This window comes from Canis lupus, chromosome 8 (assembly GCF_011100685.1).
Source record: "Canis lupus familiaris isolate Mischka breed German Shepherd chromosome 8, alternate assembly UU_Cfam_GSD_1.0, whole genome shotgun sequence".
Lineage (NCBI taxonomy): Eukaryota > Metazoa > Chordata > Mammalia > Carnivora > Canidae > Canis > Canis lupus.
This window is the reverse complement of record NC_049229.1, coordinates 10,115,469-10,136,596: the sequence shown is the minus strand read 5'-3', so window position 1 is coordinate 10,136,596 and position 21,128 is coordinate 10,115,469. Positions and strand designations below refer to the sequence as shown.

Here is a 21,128-nt window from a genome sequence, read left to right as displayed (position 1 = left end):
ATTCACTACCTTACCTCCTTTAGTCCTTTCCTCAATGTCTTTTTTCAGTGAGGTCTTCCTATTTTAAATACAATCCTATTCACCATTACCTGCATTATTTTCCTCCAGAGTATTTTCCACCTTCGAAAATGTCATATATTTTATTTTAGTTATTGTCTGTCTCCCCTATCATAATGTAAGCTCCAGGAAGAAATTAATATTTTCATTGCTTTATTGCTAAAACCAGGGTCTAAGATGTTTGGTCAGACAGCAGGCTCTCCAGTACTGGCTGAATTCTTCCTCAGACTCTTACTTGACCTCCTAAAACTAGCTTCCATGTTCCATTACTCAGGGTTTAATTCAGTAGCCCCTTCAATTCTTCTTGTCCTCTCAAATGAATCAGAGTTGCTTACTATTTCATTGACACTCATTCTTGAGTCTAAAATGACACAGGACTCCAGAATACAAAAGGGTGTAGAACTGCCAATTTTCATTAGTAATCCTGAAATCTGATTTAAAAATACATCTTACAGCTACAATTTGGGTTTTAAAGAAAAAAAAACAAACAAACAAAAAATCATCTATCATATGTTTTTCACTTCCTTTCCATATGACATTTCAGGCACTCTTTGCAATAATGATATCATTATACACTATAAACCCTAGAGGCCTGGGCTAGAAGTTAGTAAATTAGAGTGCTAAGTCTTGACAGAGCCAATAATTTGGGTTCAAATCATTTAATTTCTGTGTTAAATTTTTTCTATCAAATGGGGACTATTCTGGCTTTATTACAGAGTGCCTGGTACAGAATTGAATTGTGTACAGATTTTCTTCCCATTGCCTTTAAAGACTGGGGCTATTCTGTTTATCTGTGTATATAGCATGCTATCCACAATATTTAGTAGATGAATATATACATAAATATAAATATAGATTTTAGTTTTAAGCATGATTTTATATATGTGGAAAATATACAGTATAAATAAAAAATACTATTTACTTTTATTATAAAATGAGCTTAACTGATTCCCAGGAAAAATGGAAATTATAGCTTTCCTCCCCATGGAGAAACATATTTATTTACTTCCTCAGCATGGCAAAAAAAAGTAAAAAATTACTTCATATGAAAAAACTTTTAAGTCACTCACTGCACTGAGGGGTACCTGGTGGCTCAGTCAGTTAAGTGTCTGATTCTTGGTTTGGGCTCAGGTCATGATCTCAGGGTCATGAGACTGAATCTGCTTAAGATTCTCTCCCTTCCCTCCTCCCCACTCCCTATCTCCTTCTTGTGCTCTCTCCAAAAAAAAAAAAAAAAAAAAAAAAGCCACTAACTCATTTTCCTTCATTCCTTTTTCTCTCCAACACTGCCAATAATACAAATTATTCGTATACTTTAAAGATCATAAATTTAGAACTTTAACCTTCAATGCTTCACTATTCTTCAGCATCCACACCCAGTGATACCAAATTCCATCACTTTTTTAATATTTCTCAGCTCCACCCTTCTCACCTGTGATTCTGTAGCCATGACATTAATTTTATATTAAAAGGACCATTAAACACTACTACATTTTACTAAAAAGTGGTATATTGAGCCTCTTACCAGTACATCATGCACCAAGGCTTGATATGTCCACGTATGGTGTAAAGGAGTTGCCAAATCTATGTTTCTGTCAACAAGGACTAATAAAGGCCTTTGGAAGCTGTAAATATATTTAAAAAAATTATGTAATTCTTGATAACAGTTTATATATCTCAATTTTTCTAAAACTTCCTGTTTTCTAAAACTTTCTGGTTTTATAATTTTGACATGAACAATAAGTATGCTAATATTGACGTTCCATAATAGTTTACTTTAAGAAAACTTTTTTAGTATAGCCAGTCAAGTAAAGTAATGCTTCGGACTACTTAAGTCTGTGTATATGCTAGATTATAAGTCCTGAGGAACTATCTTAAAGGAAAAAAAATCTGTGCAAGTACTGTTTCTACAGAATAATTTTTATAGCTATCAAAGTAAGAATAAGTTGCTTCTACTTAGATTTGTATTTCACATTTTTGGAAAAAAGGAATAGCTATTATCAGTTTTAGGGAAAACTATTAAGTAGAATCTGATGATAAATGTACACAAATGTTTGATAGTTTCATAAATTACAAATCACAACTTTTTTCTGTAAACAAAAATTCAAAAAGTAGACTCTAGAGAAGAGCTTCATGAAACTGTACCCCATTATAATATATATAACTAAAACATTAAGCCACAGTGGTGCCTAATCATGTAAATATTCACTTACTAAATACTTCATATGTTGTTTACTGCATTATTACAACTAAGATGTAAAACAGACTATACTTAAAGCAAAGTGAGGCACGAAGTCATCTGGTTGCCACCGTGTCTCCAAAAGTTGTAAAGGTCTGGTTTGGCAATACTGTATCAAGAGTATACATCAATTTGCAAAAGATACTGTTACCTGGTTATATTAACTATTCATATTTTCTCCTGCAAGAGATCTCTGACCATTTTAGTAACTCATTACACAGCACTGATTATAAATACACTGCACTGATGATAAAACTCTGTGATAAATAAGTAGGAGGTACACCCTTTCTACCTACTATCATTTATTACTCCAGAGCTAGGTAAAAGGCAAGGAAAGATAGCCTGTGGTAAAGTTTCTTACTTCAGCACTACTGGATATGGGGCTGGATAATTCCTCATTTTGGGGGCTTGTCCTGTGCACTGTAGGACATTTAGCTGCATCCTATAATGCAGCCCCCTAAATTCTAGTAGCATCTACCAGTTGTGATAACCAAACAAAACATGACTGCAGACATTACCAAATTCTTATTGAGGATCATTAACTTAAACTAGATTCAAATGTCTAAAAGAGTCCAACAAAGTTGCTGATCCCTAATTAATTTAGAGATGCAACCAACAAATTAAAAAGACAACTGTACTATAACATAAGTAAGTTTTTAGAAATTATCCAAATAAAACAGAGTCTTTATATTGGTTTGAAAGCTTTTATGAGAGCACTATAGAAAGGGAACTGTCAAGTAAGAGATGCAATAGTGGGTGCTTCTGTTGAAAAAAAAATCAGGTGAGAATTTGCTGTTTCTGTTCTCCTTAGAGAAACATTTTGAAGAAGATTTAAGACCAGCAATGAAATAAAAGAGTTTAATGTGGGGCTGAGACAGAACAAACTGAAACATAATGTTAGTGTTAACTCCCAATTGTAAAAATAACACAGAAGACAGGAGAAGCCACCTAAAGTCACTTGAAATAAGTCTATGGAAAGTTGCCACAGAATTATTATCCCTGAGGGGGCAGTTATAGTAAGTATCTGTTTATTTTTATAGGCTTTATTTATTAATTCACTTAAAACTGGGGGTAGGGATTAATTTTCCAAAATATTGCCTATCTCCTTTGAAATAATTCTCAGCCATTTGTGTGGAGTTTTTTTCTACTTCTTCACCCCAATACTGTATATTTTTTTAAATAAGCATTTCAATGTAAAAATGGAAACTAGTTGTTAGGTAGAAATAGACATAAGCATCACAAGTTTTTCACTTACTTTTGTCATTAACAAGAGGCTTAATGAAAATTGAAATAAAAGGGCTACTGACCTCCAAAACCATATAAACAGAAAAATCTCTCCTACAGATGACAAAAATGGAAAACAATTTCACAGGGCTTGACCTCATAACCCTGAGATCATGACCTGAGCTGTGATCAAGAGTTGAATGCTTCACTGACTAAGCCACGCAGGTGCCCTCAAAACAAAAATTTCTAACAGAAGGTAAATTAATTAAATAATTCATTTATATTTCAAGAACAAACTGAGTCAAAACCCTGATAAAACATAATACCTGAATTGGCCAGCTCCAAGTGTGTCACCTGTAAAAAGACTGTTCCTTGCATCTCTTAGATTTTCTCGAAGTTTCTTATCTAGTTTCTGAAAAATCAAATTTGATAATAACCCTTAAAGAAAAATTTCACAGAACCTTATATAGGATAATAAAACGTGTTATTATGAACACTGAGAACATAATGTGTTCTTAGTTTCATAAGTAAAAAACTTGCAACTTCTTTACAAAATAACAGATCTAAAATCTAAATATTTTAGTTTTTTTACTATTTCATATCATTATAACTTGGACTTGAAAAGATCAATACCTTTTCTATTGTGACTCAGGCCTGATTTCACTAACAATCACTTTTCACTGACTATTTTTATATTAGGTACAGGAACGATTTGCAGTAATGAGCCACTTTCTTACCCAATCATGACTCTGTTTTACAAAGAATGTCTCTATCTACTGACAGATCCAAGAGGCTCCAGAACAGAAATGGAATATGTGAAAGAAAGCAGCCCTCCATCAGTCAATGATTCATTTCAGCTAATAAAATTAAAAAATGTTAGTGTATCTTCCATCTTTCCATACTACTTGATCTTTCCTATTTTTTCTAATTTCTCTATTTACTCTTTAATCTTTAAAGCAAATTTTTGAATGCTCAATTTATATTGAATATTTTACTCCAATATAGTGGAAGAGCAAATGGCTTCATTTTAAAGTTATGATTGTCAAAAAAAAATAAAGTTATGATTGTCAATAAACATTTACTAAATGAAGTTAAATATAAAATGACCTGGGGGATCAAATAAGTATAAAAACTACTTGGAGAAACAAGGCAGAAAGAAAATATACATTTTAGTAAAAAAGAAACAGAGCTGGACTAGCATGTTGGAGTAAATCATTTTTCTCCACCCCATAACACTATACAATGATTACTTCTTATTTTTGGTGTAATCTCAATGTTGTAAAAAAGATTTGCCTTTGGTACTTAATATATGGCCCATAGCAATCATATACTTCATATTAACAAAAAGACTTGAGGTACTTACGGAAAACATTGATACAATGTTATTTGTCATCAATGGATATCTGTATGAACTTACCACTGCTACCATTTCCGCTGCTGTTCCTCTTGAACATCTGATTATAGGAACAGCACCTATTTTAACATTAGATGTTAGCAATGATTTTTAGCTTTCAATAACGGAAAAGAATGAAAAGAGCTTAATTTAGAAGCAAACTTCTAAAGGTAGTACTATTCTTGATTTTACAAATTAACAATGAAGGAATATAGTCTTGTTAAAAAAATAACTTAAAAGATAAAACATATCTTCCATTAATATGAAAGGTTCTAAAAGGTGGCCTCAGCTCATTACTGAATCAGCTCATTAGACCTCTTAATTTCTCTTTGTTTATTACTCCAAGTTTTATCAAAGGCTGAAATCCTAAAATGATAGAAAAAAATCCAATTGCATTGAATATCTCAGAAAACAAACTGAGAATACTGTAATCTTAACATGCTGAAACTGCTGCATTTTAGATTCTAAACAAAACGTTCAGTCAACTGCAAAAAATTGTAGAATATTAGCAAGTTTTATAAAACTGCTTTCTTCCAATGGCAAGTTATACATGCTTGTCATAAAAACTCTAAATAATGTTAGAAATGTATAAAGTTAACCCTTTGGTTCCAGCACCCTAAAATAAAATAATCCCCCTTGAGAATTAGATATGGATATTTTCAGATTATTTTTTACATGTAGTTTTAAATAAATGTATTTGTGAAGAGTACAAAAAATAGGATAAATTTTGTTCTTAAATTTGCCTTTTTCACTTAATCTCTGGTTGACATCCTTCTATGTCAGATGGGCAGTAATTTCAATTACTCTTGAAAAAATCACTTTCTGATATTCTATAAGAAAGCTTGCTTTAACACTTCCATGGTCTTTTATACTTATCTTTTTCAATCTACCTTTACCTTGAAAATATAACTATCGTTAAGAAAAAATAACCTTAATGTTCACAAAAACCCTTGCATTCAGTGAAATCTTGGAGAATATGTAGGATGGCAAAATAGAAAGGTTAATTATGTCAGTTTAATGACTAAAAATTGCATATACATGTGCTTTGTTTAAAACAACAGCAATAACAACCCCACTTGAAGGTACTAAAAATATTTGAAAGTGCAGAAAGTGCAGGAGGGTAAAATTTTGAAAGAAAAGATATATTTAAAAATTAAGATACATTTTTAACTAGCTTTTCTCTTGAGAGTACTTTCTAGTTTGCAAGGCACAGAAAAGAAAGAGCTCAAGCAGAAAACAGAAGAATCCAAGCCTGGCATTCAGGGCAGGATTTTTTAAAGGAGAAAATCACAAGGGAGGCCCAAACCTTGCATGCAAATTCTCTTCAAACTTCTGACTGTGGGGCAGCCCAAGTGGCTCAGCAGTTTAGCGCCACCTTGGGCCCAGGGCATGATCCTGGAGACCCAGGATTGAGTCCTACGTTGGCCTTCCTGCATGAAGCCTGCTTCTCCCTCTGCCTTTGTCTCTGCCTCTCTCTTTCTCTCTCTCTGTGTCTCTCATGAATGAATAAATTTAAAAAAAAATCTTAAAAAAAAAAAAAAAACTTCTGACTGTATCCTAAACTATTCATGGTATCTCCCTTCTCAATTTTCTCATTTGTGAAATAAAGAGAAACTTTAAAAATTTAGTGTAAGGATCACTTTAAATGGGGTTTTCAGTGTCTGCAAAATTAAAATTGCAATTAGAAGGTTTCTAAAGAGATCTACTAGTAAGAAACCATAAAAATCACACAATAGATACTGAACACAAAGTAGCTCTAAGTAAATTTAGATGTACCAAAAAAAGGTTTAAAATTCTGAGTACAGTGGATTAATAGTATACTAAATTTAGTGTTTTCTGGAACCTTGGGAGTGTGCCTTAACAGTTATATTTATCTCTATACTTAAAAGTGTATTTGAAATTCTTCCTAATAGAATATTAAACATTTTGAGAAATAACCAGAAAGATTTGAGGACCTACCCAGTGTAACAAAAAAGCAGAAGAGGCTGTCAACAATAGTGTCCATAACAGTTTCCATCTCTGTGTCTGTGATATCTGGTCTGTTAATGGCTAAAATAACATAAAGAGAAAAAACTTACCAAACTCTACGTCTTGATAACATTTGTAATACTCAAAAAGTAAAATTTTTTATGTTACACCTTTAAGTGAATAAATATCCATTAAAAATTATACCTCAAAAAAACTGCACAGCATTTCAGTATCTGTAGTACTGAACAGTATCAAAATCATAGTAGTGCTAAGAAAACAAATCTGCCATAAAAAGTATACAAAATTTTTGCCAGAGCAAGTAAAAAATATCATATTCCATACTTTCATTCACAAACACTAGATGGCCTCAAGAAACTACTGAACTTCTTACCCAAGTACTGCCAGAAAGGACAATGCCAATCAATTATTATAAGACCAGTGTCCCATATCATTTTTCTTGTATTGTAGTTAAGTTATATGAATTTCTTTTCTGATTACTATACTGTACCTAAGTGAGTTCCAAACTTCAGTGGGTATAAGAATCACTTTAGAAATATGAAAGAGAAAGTTTGTCCAGAATAAAAATTCAAGATTCTTAGCCTTTTCCTCTCAGGGATTCAATTCAATAGATCTGGATAATTCTAAGAAATCTGCAATTCTGATTAGCACCACAGATGACTCTTAGAGCTACATTAACAAAAACAAAAACACTGCTGTGAAGACTATACTTGACAAAGATATTGCTTTACTCCTCTCTCAGCTCTTACAATACTTATGCTTAGTATTTGACGAGTAGATGCTCAATAAACATTTGTTAAAAGATCAGACTAAAATATCTATATTTTTAATTTCCCAACACTCTGAATTTGGAAACAAACAAACAAAATTCAATATAACTTGTGATTATTATGAGAGGAAAACAGATTCCAGCCGTATATATCAAAGTGTTTAAAGAAAGTATGGGCCATCCAGAGAGCATAAAATAATAAGGAATTCAACCAGGCAATACAGAATCTGGATGAGGGAGGGTGCTGCTACTTGATGTTGCAGATTCAAATCAGAAGACAGAAATGGCTAAAAGATACAATGTGAATCATGTAAATTCAAGGGACACCAAACAAGGGAAATACTCAGCTCATTTTGTTAATCAATGGTACAGGTAAAATCCAAATGGAAGCCTTTAGCCCTTAGGTCCCTCCTACACCCTGGTCTCACACCTCTAAATCAGAACTAACCCAAAGGGTCAAAAAATTGTCCATCAATAACCTCAACTCACTTATGTTAACAACTTGGTTTGAGATAGTAGCCTGACTTTGGGAAGATAAAATCTGCTTCCTTTAAAAGGATAAATAAATTTCCAATCCATGAAAAGTAGGTGATATAAATAAAACCCACAATAATAACATGTTTGGGCTAATCTGCTTAAGATTATCAGTTAAAATACTTGTGATATTTGAGAGGATTTGGCACATAATTACATAATGGTTAAGAGCACTGTGTCTGAAGTGGGTTTAGTAATCCGGTTCTACCATTTCCTTATCAAGTTACTCAGTATCTAGTTCCTTGGTTACTTCATCTGGAAAACGTAAATAGTAATAGTAATACCATCTACTTCACAAAGTTACCTATGAGTAAATGAACTTACACTGTAAAGTGCTTATAGAACAATTTATAATTATTATAAATAGACTATTGAGAATCTGGGCAATTAACCATACAACTATACTTTAAAATTAATAAATTTATACTTTAAATTTAATAATTAATTTCAGATCTGTGATTCTTCAAGAAGTATAAAAAATTAATTATATAAGTACTGAATGTAATGAATTTAGACTCACTATAAATTTATTCTTAAATATTTAAATTTTTGGGCAGATTTTGTTTATTAGATTTATAAATTTGCCTGGTCTCATATTTAAAGTACTTAAAAATGAACATACTGAATTTACAAATGCAACTTAAACTGTTAAAGAAAATTCAGCAAACGAAGTTTGCTAATTAAACTTGTTAATTGGGAATGACTTGAATCCAGTCTGCTCAATCTGAGTTAATTGACCAAAGAAAAAGTTAAGATGCTTAGTTGTTTATTGTTGTTATTGTTGTTTTAATGGAACATCTCATAAAATTTCATGTTATCCTTACACAGGGGCCATGCTAGTATCTGTATTGTTCTAATTTGACTATATGTACTGCTTAAGCACGAGGTGCTTTGTTTTTATACAACCCGATTTATAAATAATTTAACAATTGATAAGTTTAGCTTAAAGGCTTAAGGAAAAAAAAAGGCTTAAGGAAAAATAAAAGGCTTAAGGAAAACTAGGTTTTAAACATGTAATTTAAATACTTAAGTAGCTAATTAATTAAAAATTAACTGTAAATGGACTTCTGTAAATAACTATTATCAAAAATTTCTGACAGGGCAATTCAGCAAACGCTTAAGAGTTTTTAGGGATGTTGTTCAATTTCTAAAAGACAGCATGTTACAGAGCTCAAGAAAACAAAAATTGATTATCCCTTCTCCCATGCAGCTTAACATCTGGCCCAGTATTTCATAATAGGGTACCACTGACATTTTGGGCAGAACAATTTTCCGTTATGAGCATGTTTTACACACTGCAGAACATCTAGCATCCCTAGTCCCTGCTCACTGAATTCTAGTAGCAGCCCAACTTAATTTAACAACCAAAAACATCCTTATACATTTCCAAATGCCCCTTTATGGGGCCATACTCTCCACTTAGGAACCAATGAAATTCTAGTCAGCCCCAAACATCTCAATCCTTAAGTAACAAATTAATGATTATTTCAATGAACTGGCTAATCATATCTACTATAGTCTGCATTTTTCTTTAAAATATCCAACATAATCAATGGACATAACATTTCAGTTAAGCAAGATGAGTAACTTTTATTAGAGACCTGCTACATAATACTGTGTCTAGAGTCAACAATACTATATTGTACATTTAAAAAGATTAAGGGACAAAAAAAAGTGCAAAAAAAGCAACATAGATAATAAAATGGGGTCTGGGTATTTTATCTGTGTGTGTGTGTGTGTGTGTGTGTGTGTGTGTGTGTGTGTGTGAGTACGCATGTGTGTCTATTAGTTTTAATCTACATCTGGGAATCAGTTTACCAAAATTTTGAATACAAACTCCAAACGTGGTTAGATAGCATTTGATTAATATCAATATTCAATCCACTAGTACTTGAACAGGGTATAAGAATCAAGGGAATCTAACAACCTGTATTTGAGAATGGCACCTATACTTCATTCTCTAATAGTGCTGTAATAGCTGTTGACTCCTTGACAAATAGCAATAGTAGTCAACCTTTTCGGAGTACTTATTATGTGCCAGAAAGGCATTTTACATACACTAATCCATTTAATTTCCACAAAAACTATTATGAGGTAGATAGTATCACTATCCTCACTTTACAGATGAGGAAACTAATGCAGAGAAGCAGAGTAAGTTAATCTTGTCCAAGAGTCAAACTACTAGAAGATTCATTGAATCCTACTACTAAAATACTATTTTACTTGCCATGAAAGAACCACTTATGCAAGCTGCTATGTGGTACATATAAGGTCAGAGAATTGGTACTTCATCAAGCTTACAAAACAACTTTATTACATCTTGCTTATCTGTGACAGAATTCAGTCTAAGGTTTGTTTTGTGTGCTTTAAAAAATCTTGTAGAGTTCTATTGCTGTAAACAAACTGCCTTTTGATTGTACTAAACATGCTATTTTTCTTTTAATATAGTACATCATTCATTTTGTTAACAACAAATGATAATATTCCTGTTTTACATACCACGATATGAAACAAGCTCCTTATTTTGATTACACAATACAAACATATCATCTTCCAAAGTAATAAAATTGAGATACTGATCAAAAACCTAGAAACAAAGGAAAAGGTTTACAAGTCAATTTTACAATACATTTTTTAAGTAGACTCCATGCCCAATGTACAGCTTGAACTTATGACCCTGAATTCAAGAGTCACATTCTCTACGAACTGAGCCAGTCAGGTGTCCCAATTTTACAATACTGAAAGCATATTTAGTTTGATTTAGTCAACCAATGGTAAAAATGGAAATTATAATTATATTCAATAACTAAAAATTACACTATGTACCAGATTGCCTCAGGTAAGAATGAGGAGTTAATACTAAAAAGGAATATAAACAAGCTTTTGGGCAATAAATTATCAAGAAGGGGAGTAATATTTTCAGAAAACAAAATTTAAGATATAAAAATTTGTTGAAAAATTGTGGTTAAAGAAAGAAAAAAAAAGAAAAACTGTGGTTGGGATGAGAATGTATATCAGTTTTGAAGAAAAAAAAAATCACAATTTTTATATTCATTTTAATCACACTTCCTAAGAAAGCCATAGTAACTATTTTTCTACCATGAATACTTATAAGGGGGAAAAAAGCTACACTAGTTCTTTAGAAGTACAAATCAGAGGAAAAAATTTTTTAAAAATCCCTAAAATAGACTGAATTTATTTAAACAAACACAACTATTTGCATTACTTATGTAAAATTAATGATAAACTTTGAAAAGAACAATACATATAGTTGCTTAGTCTTTTATTTGTCCTATATCATTCTCTAGAATTTCACGTCTTGTTCAAATTCAAGAAGCACAGGGCACATGTAGGATTATAACTAAGAATAAACTTACAGACTTATTTATACTAACCTGAATCTATCTAAAAAGTAACTGTGATGTAGAACTGCTGGCCTGCTGTAAGTTCCTTCTTTGTTATAATACGCAATATAACTTCTTTGGATTCTCTCTTCTAAGTAAGATCTGAAGATAGTGTGGTGACTATAGTGATTATATGTAAATAAAATAATATCAATATATTTTTAGCATAATTTATAACAACACAACTGTCAAACTATTTTTGAGTCAAGCTAAAAAGATTATACAAGTCCTAGCCTAAAACAAAGACCAATGCAGTGTTTTATTTTTATCTTTCAAATTCATTGAATAATAGGCACCTTCAATTTGGTTTATTTTGCCTACTCCATATTGTAATAATTTGCATTATTAGAACTTTTTCTAAAAACATTGAGTCTAAATATTTCTTAGGTTGATCTGGTCCTCTGTAAATTAGGCATCTAAGTCAATTAACAGGTTTCAGAATATGCTAAATTTTACATTAACAAAATGTCATCAGTCAACCAAAATCTCTTACCTTGGCTACTTGTGTTACTGCACTGGCAGCTAATGCTGCATTTGCAATATCTTCCAGTTTACTTCTTGAAATAGCAGAAATAAAATTTAAATAATATGATTCATAGAGTTGATTTCGCAGATCCTATAAATATAATGAATACTTCATTCTTATGGGCAAGTATAAAGGATGACCACAAATGAAAATCTTTTAGATAACTGTAAGAGAGAGATTTTGGAGGATAATATATGTATTTAAAAGATGGATTATGCAAAAGGCAATCAAAAAATATCCCAAGAGAAAAAAGTCATGAAGAAACCTTGGTTACTTGGTTGCCAGAAATAATGGACCTATATATTAATAAAGCTATGATCTATATTATCAATAAAATTCTATTAATTACAAAATCACATAAAACTGCTTGAAAGAGTATATCTGTATTTTCCTTAAAAATATCCAGAAATGGTTCTCTCTCAAATAGTAAAATGCTTATTATATTTTGCAGATACTATTTTCTACAGCTCCGGTCATAGAATAATACAACATACTTCCTTCGCTGTTCAGACATAATTCCAATGACCAATTCCAGAAGCATTAGTTCTCAATCATGCAAAAGTAGTATAATTTAAAGTTATGCTAATTCTTAAATCCAGTTTACTTCTTCTTAAACCCTAGGCAAATAGAATCTAAATAACCAGACAAGCATACCTTGGATATACTGAGGATTCAATTCCAAACCCCACAATAAAGCAAACATAATAAAGTGAGTCAAAATAATCTTTTGGTTTCCTGGTGCCTATGAAAATTATGTTCACTCAATACTGCAGTCTATTAAGTGTGCAATAGCATTATGTCTAAAAAAACAGTATATACCTTAATGAAAAAGTACTACTAAAAAATGCTAACCATCATCCAAGCTTTCAGCAAGTTATTACTGCTCACAGATCACCATAACAAACATAATGATAATGAAAAAGTTTGAAACAATGTGATAATTACCAAAATATGACACAGAAACACAAACTAAGCAAATGTTACTGGAAAAACAACACTGACAGACTTGATAGATGCAGGGTTGCCACAGACATTTAATTTCCAGAAAGTGCAATACTTGTAAGCTCAATAAAATAAGGTATGCCTCTATTTCTTTGAACCTAAGATAGTGTTGATTGAAAGAGGTACCATTATGTAACACCAAGAAAGAATTAATGTGGCCAATAAAATTCTGTAACACATCATCAATTTTAAGATACATCTGGTATTAGAGATCTTTAGGTGTGAAAAACTGAGGGTTTGGAGCTTGTGTGAGGAAGGCTGCTGAGCAGAGTAGTGATTTAAGAAACGTTAGGGGATTGGTTAAAGGATAAAGAATTGAGGGGGCGCCTGGGTGGCTCAGTTGGTTGAGCATCTGCTTTCCTCTCAGGTCATGATCCCAGAGTCCTGGGATCAAGTCCTGCATTGGGCTCCCTGCTCAGCGGGGAGTCTGCTTCTCCCTCTCCCACTCCCCCTGCTTGTACTCTGTCATAAATAAAATCTTAAAAAAAAAAAAAGGATAAAGGATTGAGAATTAAGGGGAATGAAAAAATAAGTATGTTGAATATATTGGGAGTCATGTTTCTTACTGTCAGATTTGTAGAGGGAAAAAGAGAAAAACTAGGATGAACCTATATTTCTGAAATGAAACAGTTTTGGATATTTACTATATGTCTTTTTACCTAGAGAGAGAAAGATTTCTAGAGTTGAATATCGATATAAAAGTGTGTGTGTGTATATACATATATATTTATATACACACACACATACACACACGCATATATATATGTATGTATTTCCTAGTTCTGTCCATTAAGATATCCTAAGAACTGTAGCAATGAATACACCTTATTCTCAGTTGCTGATTTCTAAATACCATTCTCTACAAAAAACAACCAGACTCTTTAGATAAATGGCTGAATCTCAGGCTAGGACAGAGTAAGTAGGAGAGGAGACTGAAAAATCCTACTGTGCCCCAAAGTAAACAAGTGGTCAAAGAATGATGGGGACATTTCAAAAGGACACAGAAACTGAACAAGGTTGTAGGATGTAAGATCAACATATATATCTATGATGATATATATGCAATTGCTCAATTCAAGTATATAAATAAAAAACAGAATTAAGAAAATTCAATATTGCATTAAAAATATGAATACATTTAATAAAAGAAGTGTGAAATCTTTATCTGTACACTATAAAACATTATTGAGAGAAATTAAAGATCTAAATAAATAAAATGATACTCCATGTTCATGGATTAGAAAATTTAATATTGTAGATAATAATATTCATCAAATTGATCTATAGATTCAATGTAATCCCCATCAGCTCCAAGTAGCTTCTTATAGAAATTCACAACCTAAGGATGCCTAGGTCGCTCAGCAGTTAAGCACCTGCCTACGGCTCAGGGCGTGATCCCAGGGTCCGGGGACTGAGTCCCACACTGGGCTCCCTGTGAGGAGCCCGCTTCTCCCTCTGCCTATGTTTCTGCCTCTTTCTGTGTCTCTCATGAATAAAAGAAAAAATTCACAACCTAATCCTAAAATTAATATGAAAACTCAAGGGACCTAGAGAAGCCAAAAAAAAAAAAATCTAGAAAACGAAGACTGTAAGTTGGAAGACTCAACTTCCCAATTTCAAACCTTGCTACGGAGCAAGAGTAGTCAAGACAGTGTGGTACTGGTATAGGACAGATATTGAGATTAGTGGAATAGAACTGAGAGTCCAAAATAAACCAAGGTATCTACTGTTAATTAATTTTCAATAAAACTGGCAAGACCATTCATGGGAGAAAGAATAATCTCTTCAGTGAACGATGCTAGGACAATTGGGTAACATGCAAAAGAATGAAGCTGGATGTCTATCTTGTACCATATATAAAAACTGGATCAAAGATCTAAATATAAGAGCCAAACGGGTAAAAATGAAAATATATACACAGAAATATGTACAAATGTTTATAAGGTTATTATATGTTATAGCATTTTTCATAATAGCCACAAATGTGGAAGGGGCTGATAAATCCTATCTCTTTAAAAAAATGGCAAAGTAAGGTTTATGGAAGATAAAAGAGAAAGCTGGGCATCATCAGCTAAAAAGGACACAAAATATGTGACCTTTGCTAACAATTTAAATACAGCTGATCCTTGAACAACATGGGGCTGAGGCACTGACACCTTGCACAGTTGAAAATTTGCGTTTAACTTCTGATTCCCCAGGAACTTAGCTACTGATAGTGTATTGTTGACCAAAAGCCTTAATGTAACATAAACAGTCAATTAATACATATTTTGTATGTATATATATTATATACTGTATTTTTACAATAAAATAAGCTAGAGAAAAGATTAGGAAAAATCATAAGGGAGAAAATACATTTAGAGTACCATAAAAAAGCCTCCTATAAGTGGACCTGTGTAGTTCAAACCTGTGTTGTTCAAGGGCCAACTGCAGTAATTTGATTCAATAGTCAGTAATGAGATGCTTCTGAGTCTGTGGCAGACATTATTAACTACTTATTTAATACACATTTCCCCCCCCTTCCTTGCTAAAAGAATCCAGATTTTGTTTGGGGACAATATACTCATCTAAATATTAACTTTTGCAACCTCTTTTGAAGTTAATTCTATCCAGTGAAACATAAATAAATGAGTCTTCTGGGAGCTTCTGGGGAATCTTTGCTTTCCTCATCAAAACAAACAATTGGGACTGGAATAGTTTATTTCCCCCTTCTTGCTTTGAACATAGATGTAAAATTGGTCTCAGCTGCCACGTAGTTCTAGGAAGCACCAATCAAGACAATGCAAAATGAGAAACCAAAGGAAACATCAGAAAGACAGAAGGAGCCAGGGTCTTTGACTACTTCATAAAACTACTATACAAGCTTGGGCTTCCTACTCCCGAACTTCCTATTATATTAGAAAAATAAAACCCTAGTTTTAAAGTTAATAGAGTTAGATTTTCTGGGGTGCCTCGGTAGCTCAGTTGGTTAAGCACCTGCCTTTGGCTTGGGTCATGAAATCATGATCCCAGGGTTCTGGGATTGAGCTCTGCATTGGGCTCCCTGCTCGGTGGGGAGTCTGCTTCTCCCTCCCACCCTCCCTCTCCCTCTGACCCTCCCCCTTGCTTGTGCTCTCTCTCAAATAAATAAATAAAATCTTTAGGGATGCCTGGGTGGCTCAGTGGTTGGGCATCTGCCTTTGGCTAAGGTCATGATACAGGGTTCTGGGATCGAGTCCCACATTCAGGCTTCTCGCAGAGAGCCTGCTTCTCCCTCTGCCTATGTCTCTCATGAATAAACAGATAAAGTCTTAAAAAAAAAAACTTTAATAAAAAAATATATATGTATTAAATTTTCTGTTTTTTAAAGCCAGGCTAACTCTTAATATGCTTCTACAGCCAAAAAATTTTAAATCTTTCAGTCTTTTAAAATTCAAAGATAGTCTCAAAAATCAAAGTGGGAAATTGGGTAAGGCAATTTCTAATTTTTCACACTGGAAATCTAAGAAATTTGGGGGGAAAAAACCTGTTTCCACATTCTAGGGTCAGGAAAACAACTTATATTACCTGGCACATTCTGTCAATATTTTCTTCAGTTGGCATTACAAAGTACACTGCAGGAACATCTGGAATAGGATCTCGATCAGAGTGCAAAAGCCTAAAAGATATTAAGAACATAAAATTCACTTTTTTCTTAATCACTTATCTAAAAATATAGTTTAAAACAGTATTTCTCAAACTAGGAATTAACCAGTTCAGGGAGAAGGATCAGTACACTAAAAGCTCCTGCTGCAAGTAATCTTCTTTTTTTTAAAGATTTTATTTATTTATTCATGATAGAGAGAGAGAGAGAGAGAGAGAGAGGCAGAGACACAGGCAGAGGGAGAAGCAGGCTCCAACACGGGACTCGATCCTGGGTCTCCAGGATCATGCCCTGGGCCAAACTGCTGAGCCACCCAGGGATTAAATTAATTAATCACTTAATCCAGTTTTAAACTTATATCAGTGCTAGTATTATTTATTAGTAAGATCCTAATGTCAGTCTTCATCTCTTCTATTATAATCACCTTATTTCCTTTCTTTTGTTTTTTAAAGATTTTGAGAGAGATCACAAGTAGGAGGAGGAGCAGAGGGAGAGGGAAAAGCAGACTCCCTGCTGAGCAGGGAGCCGGATGTGGAACTCCATCCAAGGACCCCAGAATATTGACCTGAACTGGAGGCAGATACTAAACCTACAGAGCCATGCAGGCACCCAAATCACCTTATTTCTAATACCAATATTCTTCCTGAAGAAGAACTAAAGTACATTGAATATCAATTTATTTACAGTTTTCACAGAAATATGGCTGGAGGAGGGTGGGTGGGAGGAAAGTGCAGTTCTCTAAAAGGGATAACAGAAAGCTGGAAGAGTCTTTAAAAACAATGAAAGAGAGACGCCTGGGTGGCTCAGTGGCATTACATCTGCCTTTAGCTCAGGTTGTGATCCTGGCGTCCTGGGATGGAGTCCCACATCAGGCTCCCCTGAACGGAGCCTGCTTCTCCCTCTGCCTGTGTCTCTGCCTCTCTCTCTCATGAATAAATAAAATTTTTAAAAACAAAACAATGAAAAAAATTAACCATAAATAAAATCAAATATAATTTTTAAATGAAAGATTTATGAGTGCTTCCTTAAAACTTTAAGATAATCTATTTTGTTTGTATTTATTGCATCATAAGAGAATGCACAAGAGATCACCTAAGTATCTCATAGATTTTATCACTTGATCATTTTCTTCAACAATTCAGGGAGTATACTGATTCAAATACCACAATATCAAGTCACAAAATGTCTTTATTTTTCACTGTTAAGCTTCTGCTATGCTTATATCAGGAAATATGACTAACATGGTATTTGTACAATATTCTCATCATCCTTCTATGAACAATATTCTATATACAATCTTCCTATACATGCTTCCATACATGATATTGTAGTCACCTTTCTATAAAGATGAGAGTGAAAGAGACTGCCACTTCTGGAAGCTGGAACTTCTTTCTATCTGTTTAACTACTGCTACTGACACCAGAAAGATTACACTGTTATGACAGCCATTGGTTATTATCTTATGTTGGCTGTCCAACTGCCTGAAGAGCTACAACCACCATGAACATGAACCATTTCATGTTCTGGAAAGCTTTAATTATTATTTCCTACAAATCAGCCTAAACTAGCTTGCAGAGCATAGAATACTTGATGAAGCATTCTTCAGCAGATAGGGAAGACAGTCAGAGGTACTGTGCACAGAAATTTACAAGGGTAGCTGTGTGATTTTTTTTATATTCTGGTGACAACAGCAACAGGTGGGCAGAAAGAATCTATTACTCTCAAACTGGCATACTGCCTTGTTACCCTTTAAGGAAGTATTAAAGCCTCACATCTGTTAGTCACTGTTACTAAGCCATTATGGTTCAGAAGACAAACAGGTACAGAATCCAGGGTCAAGCAGTTTGAACACTGCTATTAACTAGCTGTCCAATCATGGGACGATCACTTAAACTCTATAAACTTTAATCTTTTTATTAGTAAAATAAAGGAGTTAATCAGTAAGGCAGCAATAGTAATTAATGCTTATTAAGGAACCACCACTTAAAAAATTTATTTATTCATGAGAGACACACACAGAGAAGCAGAGACATAGGCAGAAGGAGAAGCAGGATCCCTGATGTAGGACTCGATCCCAGGACTCCAGAATCGCGACCTGAACCAAAGGCAGACATTCAACCACTGAGCCACCCAGGTGTCCTAATAAACCATCATTTTCAAGGATGGCATTAAGCTAAATATTCAGGTAATAAGAATTAACACATTACCAACAACAAATTTGTATTTTAAGTCTGAAATAAAAATGAAAGGAAAATTTGTATTGCATATTTCATCAAACCTAAGGTGCTATCAATTTTAAAACATATTAAAATAATTTCTGTTAAAATTGGCAGAAAAATGCTGCCAATTTAATCATTACATAGCATTAATTAGAAGATAGATCCTAATTTCAGAAATATAAAAAAGTGAAAAAATACATTGTGGAATGAATGCAATATAATATTCTACTAATTTCAAACAAATGCTTAACATAAAATTGAAGAATTAAAGAATTTAATCACATTCTGATATGTTACTAACTGGAAATCTAAAACCACACTGCCACTAAAAGAGCACATTTCAATCCAATATAACAATAGAATGGAACTTGGTTATAACATCATAAATAGAACAAAAAGCAAATAGGATAGGATATCTTAAAACTGGACTCCTTCAGTACATAAAGTATCAGTATGTATACATGAATACAGCCCTTCTCCAAACGTTCTATTCAGCTAAGTCTACAAAGCAATGCAATTTATTTATCAAACATACCAGAAGTAATATAATCAAATTCAGTCAGTATTAAGAAGCAACATAGTTCCTTTGGTGATCAACTGCATTGTATCACAGAGACTTACATTTTTCATATAATGATAACCTAATTTAGATATTCTTCTATTTAAAAAGTATATTTAAATTGAAGGAATAAAAAATTTCCAGAGATGGAAGAGATCTTAACATAACCAGTTCTTTTCCTTCACATAAGAGGGTAAACCAGTCTATACGAAAAGACACAAGAGAGAAAATTTAAATTCTGAAATTATAAAGCCTCAGATTGAGAATTATTTTTAACTTCAGAATAGTTAGATAAAAGGCAATATGTGAAAAAAATTGTTTTATACAAGTACTGTACCTAATATCCTAATATTATTTTCTCCATAAATGTCCCTTAATCATTTGATTTCAGCGTGGCCAAAAGTATCCTCTAATAATGTATCTGAAAACAAATAGCATTATTACAAATATGTTAAAACTCACAGATGCAGAGTGATTCCCATGTCTCTCAGCTCTTTCACAGACAGCAGCGGAGAGATGATATCTTGGCCAAATCTGTCATAAATGAGCACCTAGTTAAAATAAAATTTAAAAAAAATAGTGTTTTTGAAACATCATTATCAGTGAACAGCTGATGAAGAATGCATATTAAGACAATGTTGAAGTATAATTTATTTTGGTAAATCATGTACGCTGAATTTTAAAAGAAAGATTTTATTTATTTATTTGAGAGAGAAAGAGAATGCACACAGAGAGGGAGAAGAGGGAGAAGTAGACTCCCCGCTGAGCAGAGAGCCTGCCTTGGGGCTTGATCTCAGGACCCTGAGATCATGACCTGAGCCAAAAGTAGACACTCAACCAAATGAGATACCCAGGTTCCCCAATGTATGCTGAACTCTTATACTTACCTCAATTTAATATTTTCTATCATTTACCAAAATGTCCATTCATGTCATAATTTATTTTTAAAAGCATGATCATTTAGGCTAAAACAATATTACATAAATTTATTCTCCTAAAATATTTTTCTAGGATAAAAAAGCATACTAGAAACTATAAAATATTCATCTTATGCTGTAATAAAGGACTTTAAACATACAAAGTCACATACACTTCCTCACTGAGTTCGCATATATCCTTTCTAAAGAGAGAAATTTTACAAATTAGTCCCTCTCAAACCTAATGTGTAACAAGTGTAAAGAAAATTTGGTAATTTAAGTATCAGGGATTAAATAAGATACTCGTTTAAAAAGTTAAGTCCCTTAGGACACCTGGGTGGCTCAGTGGTTGAGCGCAGCCTTTGGCTCAGAGAGTGATTGGGCTCCTTGTATGGAGCCTGCTCCTCCTTTCTCTGTGTCTCTGCCTCTCTTTCTGTGTCTCTCATGAATAAATAAATAAAATCTTTAAAAAAAATTAAGTCCCTCAAGAGTACCTGTTAGCCTTATTTTGTCACATACATTTCTTCACATTCTAAAATATTAAAACTGACATCTTTAAAGTAGTAGTAAGAACTCTTGAGTCTTCTTTTTTTTTTTTTTATAAAGATTTTATTCATTCATGAGAGACGGGAGGGGGGGGGCGGCGGGGGGAGAGAGGCAGAGACACAGGCAGAGGG

At 33.1% G+C, this 21,128-nt stretch overlaps 1 protein-coding gene and 1 pseudogene across 4 annotated transcripts in view; both read right to left on the bottom strand.

Annotated features, from left to right (window-relative positions):
- The window catches only part of SCFD1 (sec1 family domain containing 1), a 106,378-nt gene that overhangs the window by 77,783 nt on the left and 7,467 nt on the right, over nt 1-21,128 (bottom strand). For 2 of the 4 annotated variants that reach the window (XM_038544391.1, XM_038544394.1), the window contains 8 exons: nt 19,997-20,085; nt 16,681-16,771; nt 12,100-12,222; nt 10,702-10,789; nt 6,873-6,962; nt 4,938-4,993; nt 3,847-3,932; nt 1,583-1,682 (listed from right to left, as the gene is read on the bottom strand). In XM_038544391.1, coding sequence (XP_038400319.1) covers nt 1,583-1,682; nt 3,847-3,932; nt 4,938-4,993; nt 6,873-6,962; nt 10,702-10,789; nt 12,100-12,222; nt 16,681-16,771; nt 19,997-20,085 — 723 coding nt within the window. The remainder of the gene's footprint in view (nt 1-1,582; nt 1,683-3,846; nt 3,933-4,937; nt 4,994-6,872; nt 6,963-10,701; nt 10,790-12,099; nt 12,223-16,680; nt 16,772-19,996; nt 20,086-21,128) is intronic. The other 2 variants (XM_038544392.1, XM_038544393.1) reach the window with 2 other exon arrangements.
- Nucleotides 8,986-9,085, bottom strand: LOC119873050 (annotated as a pseudogene).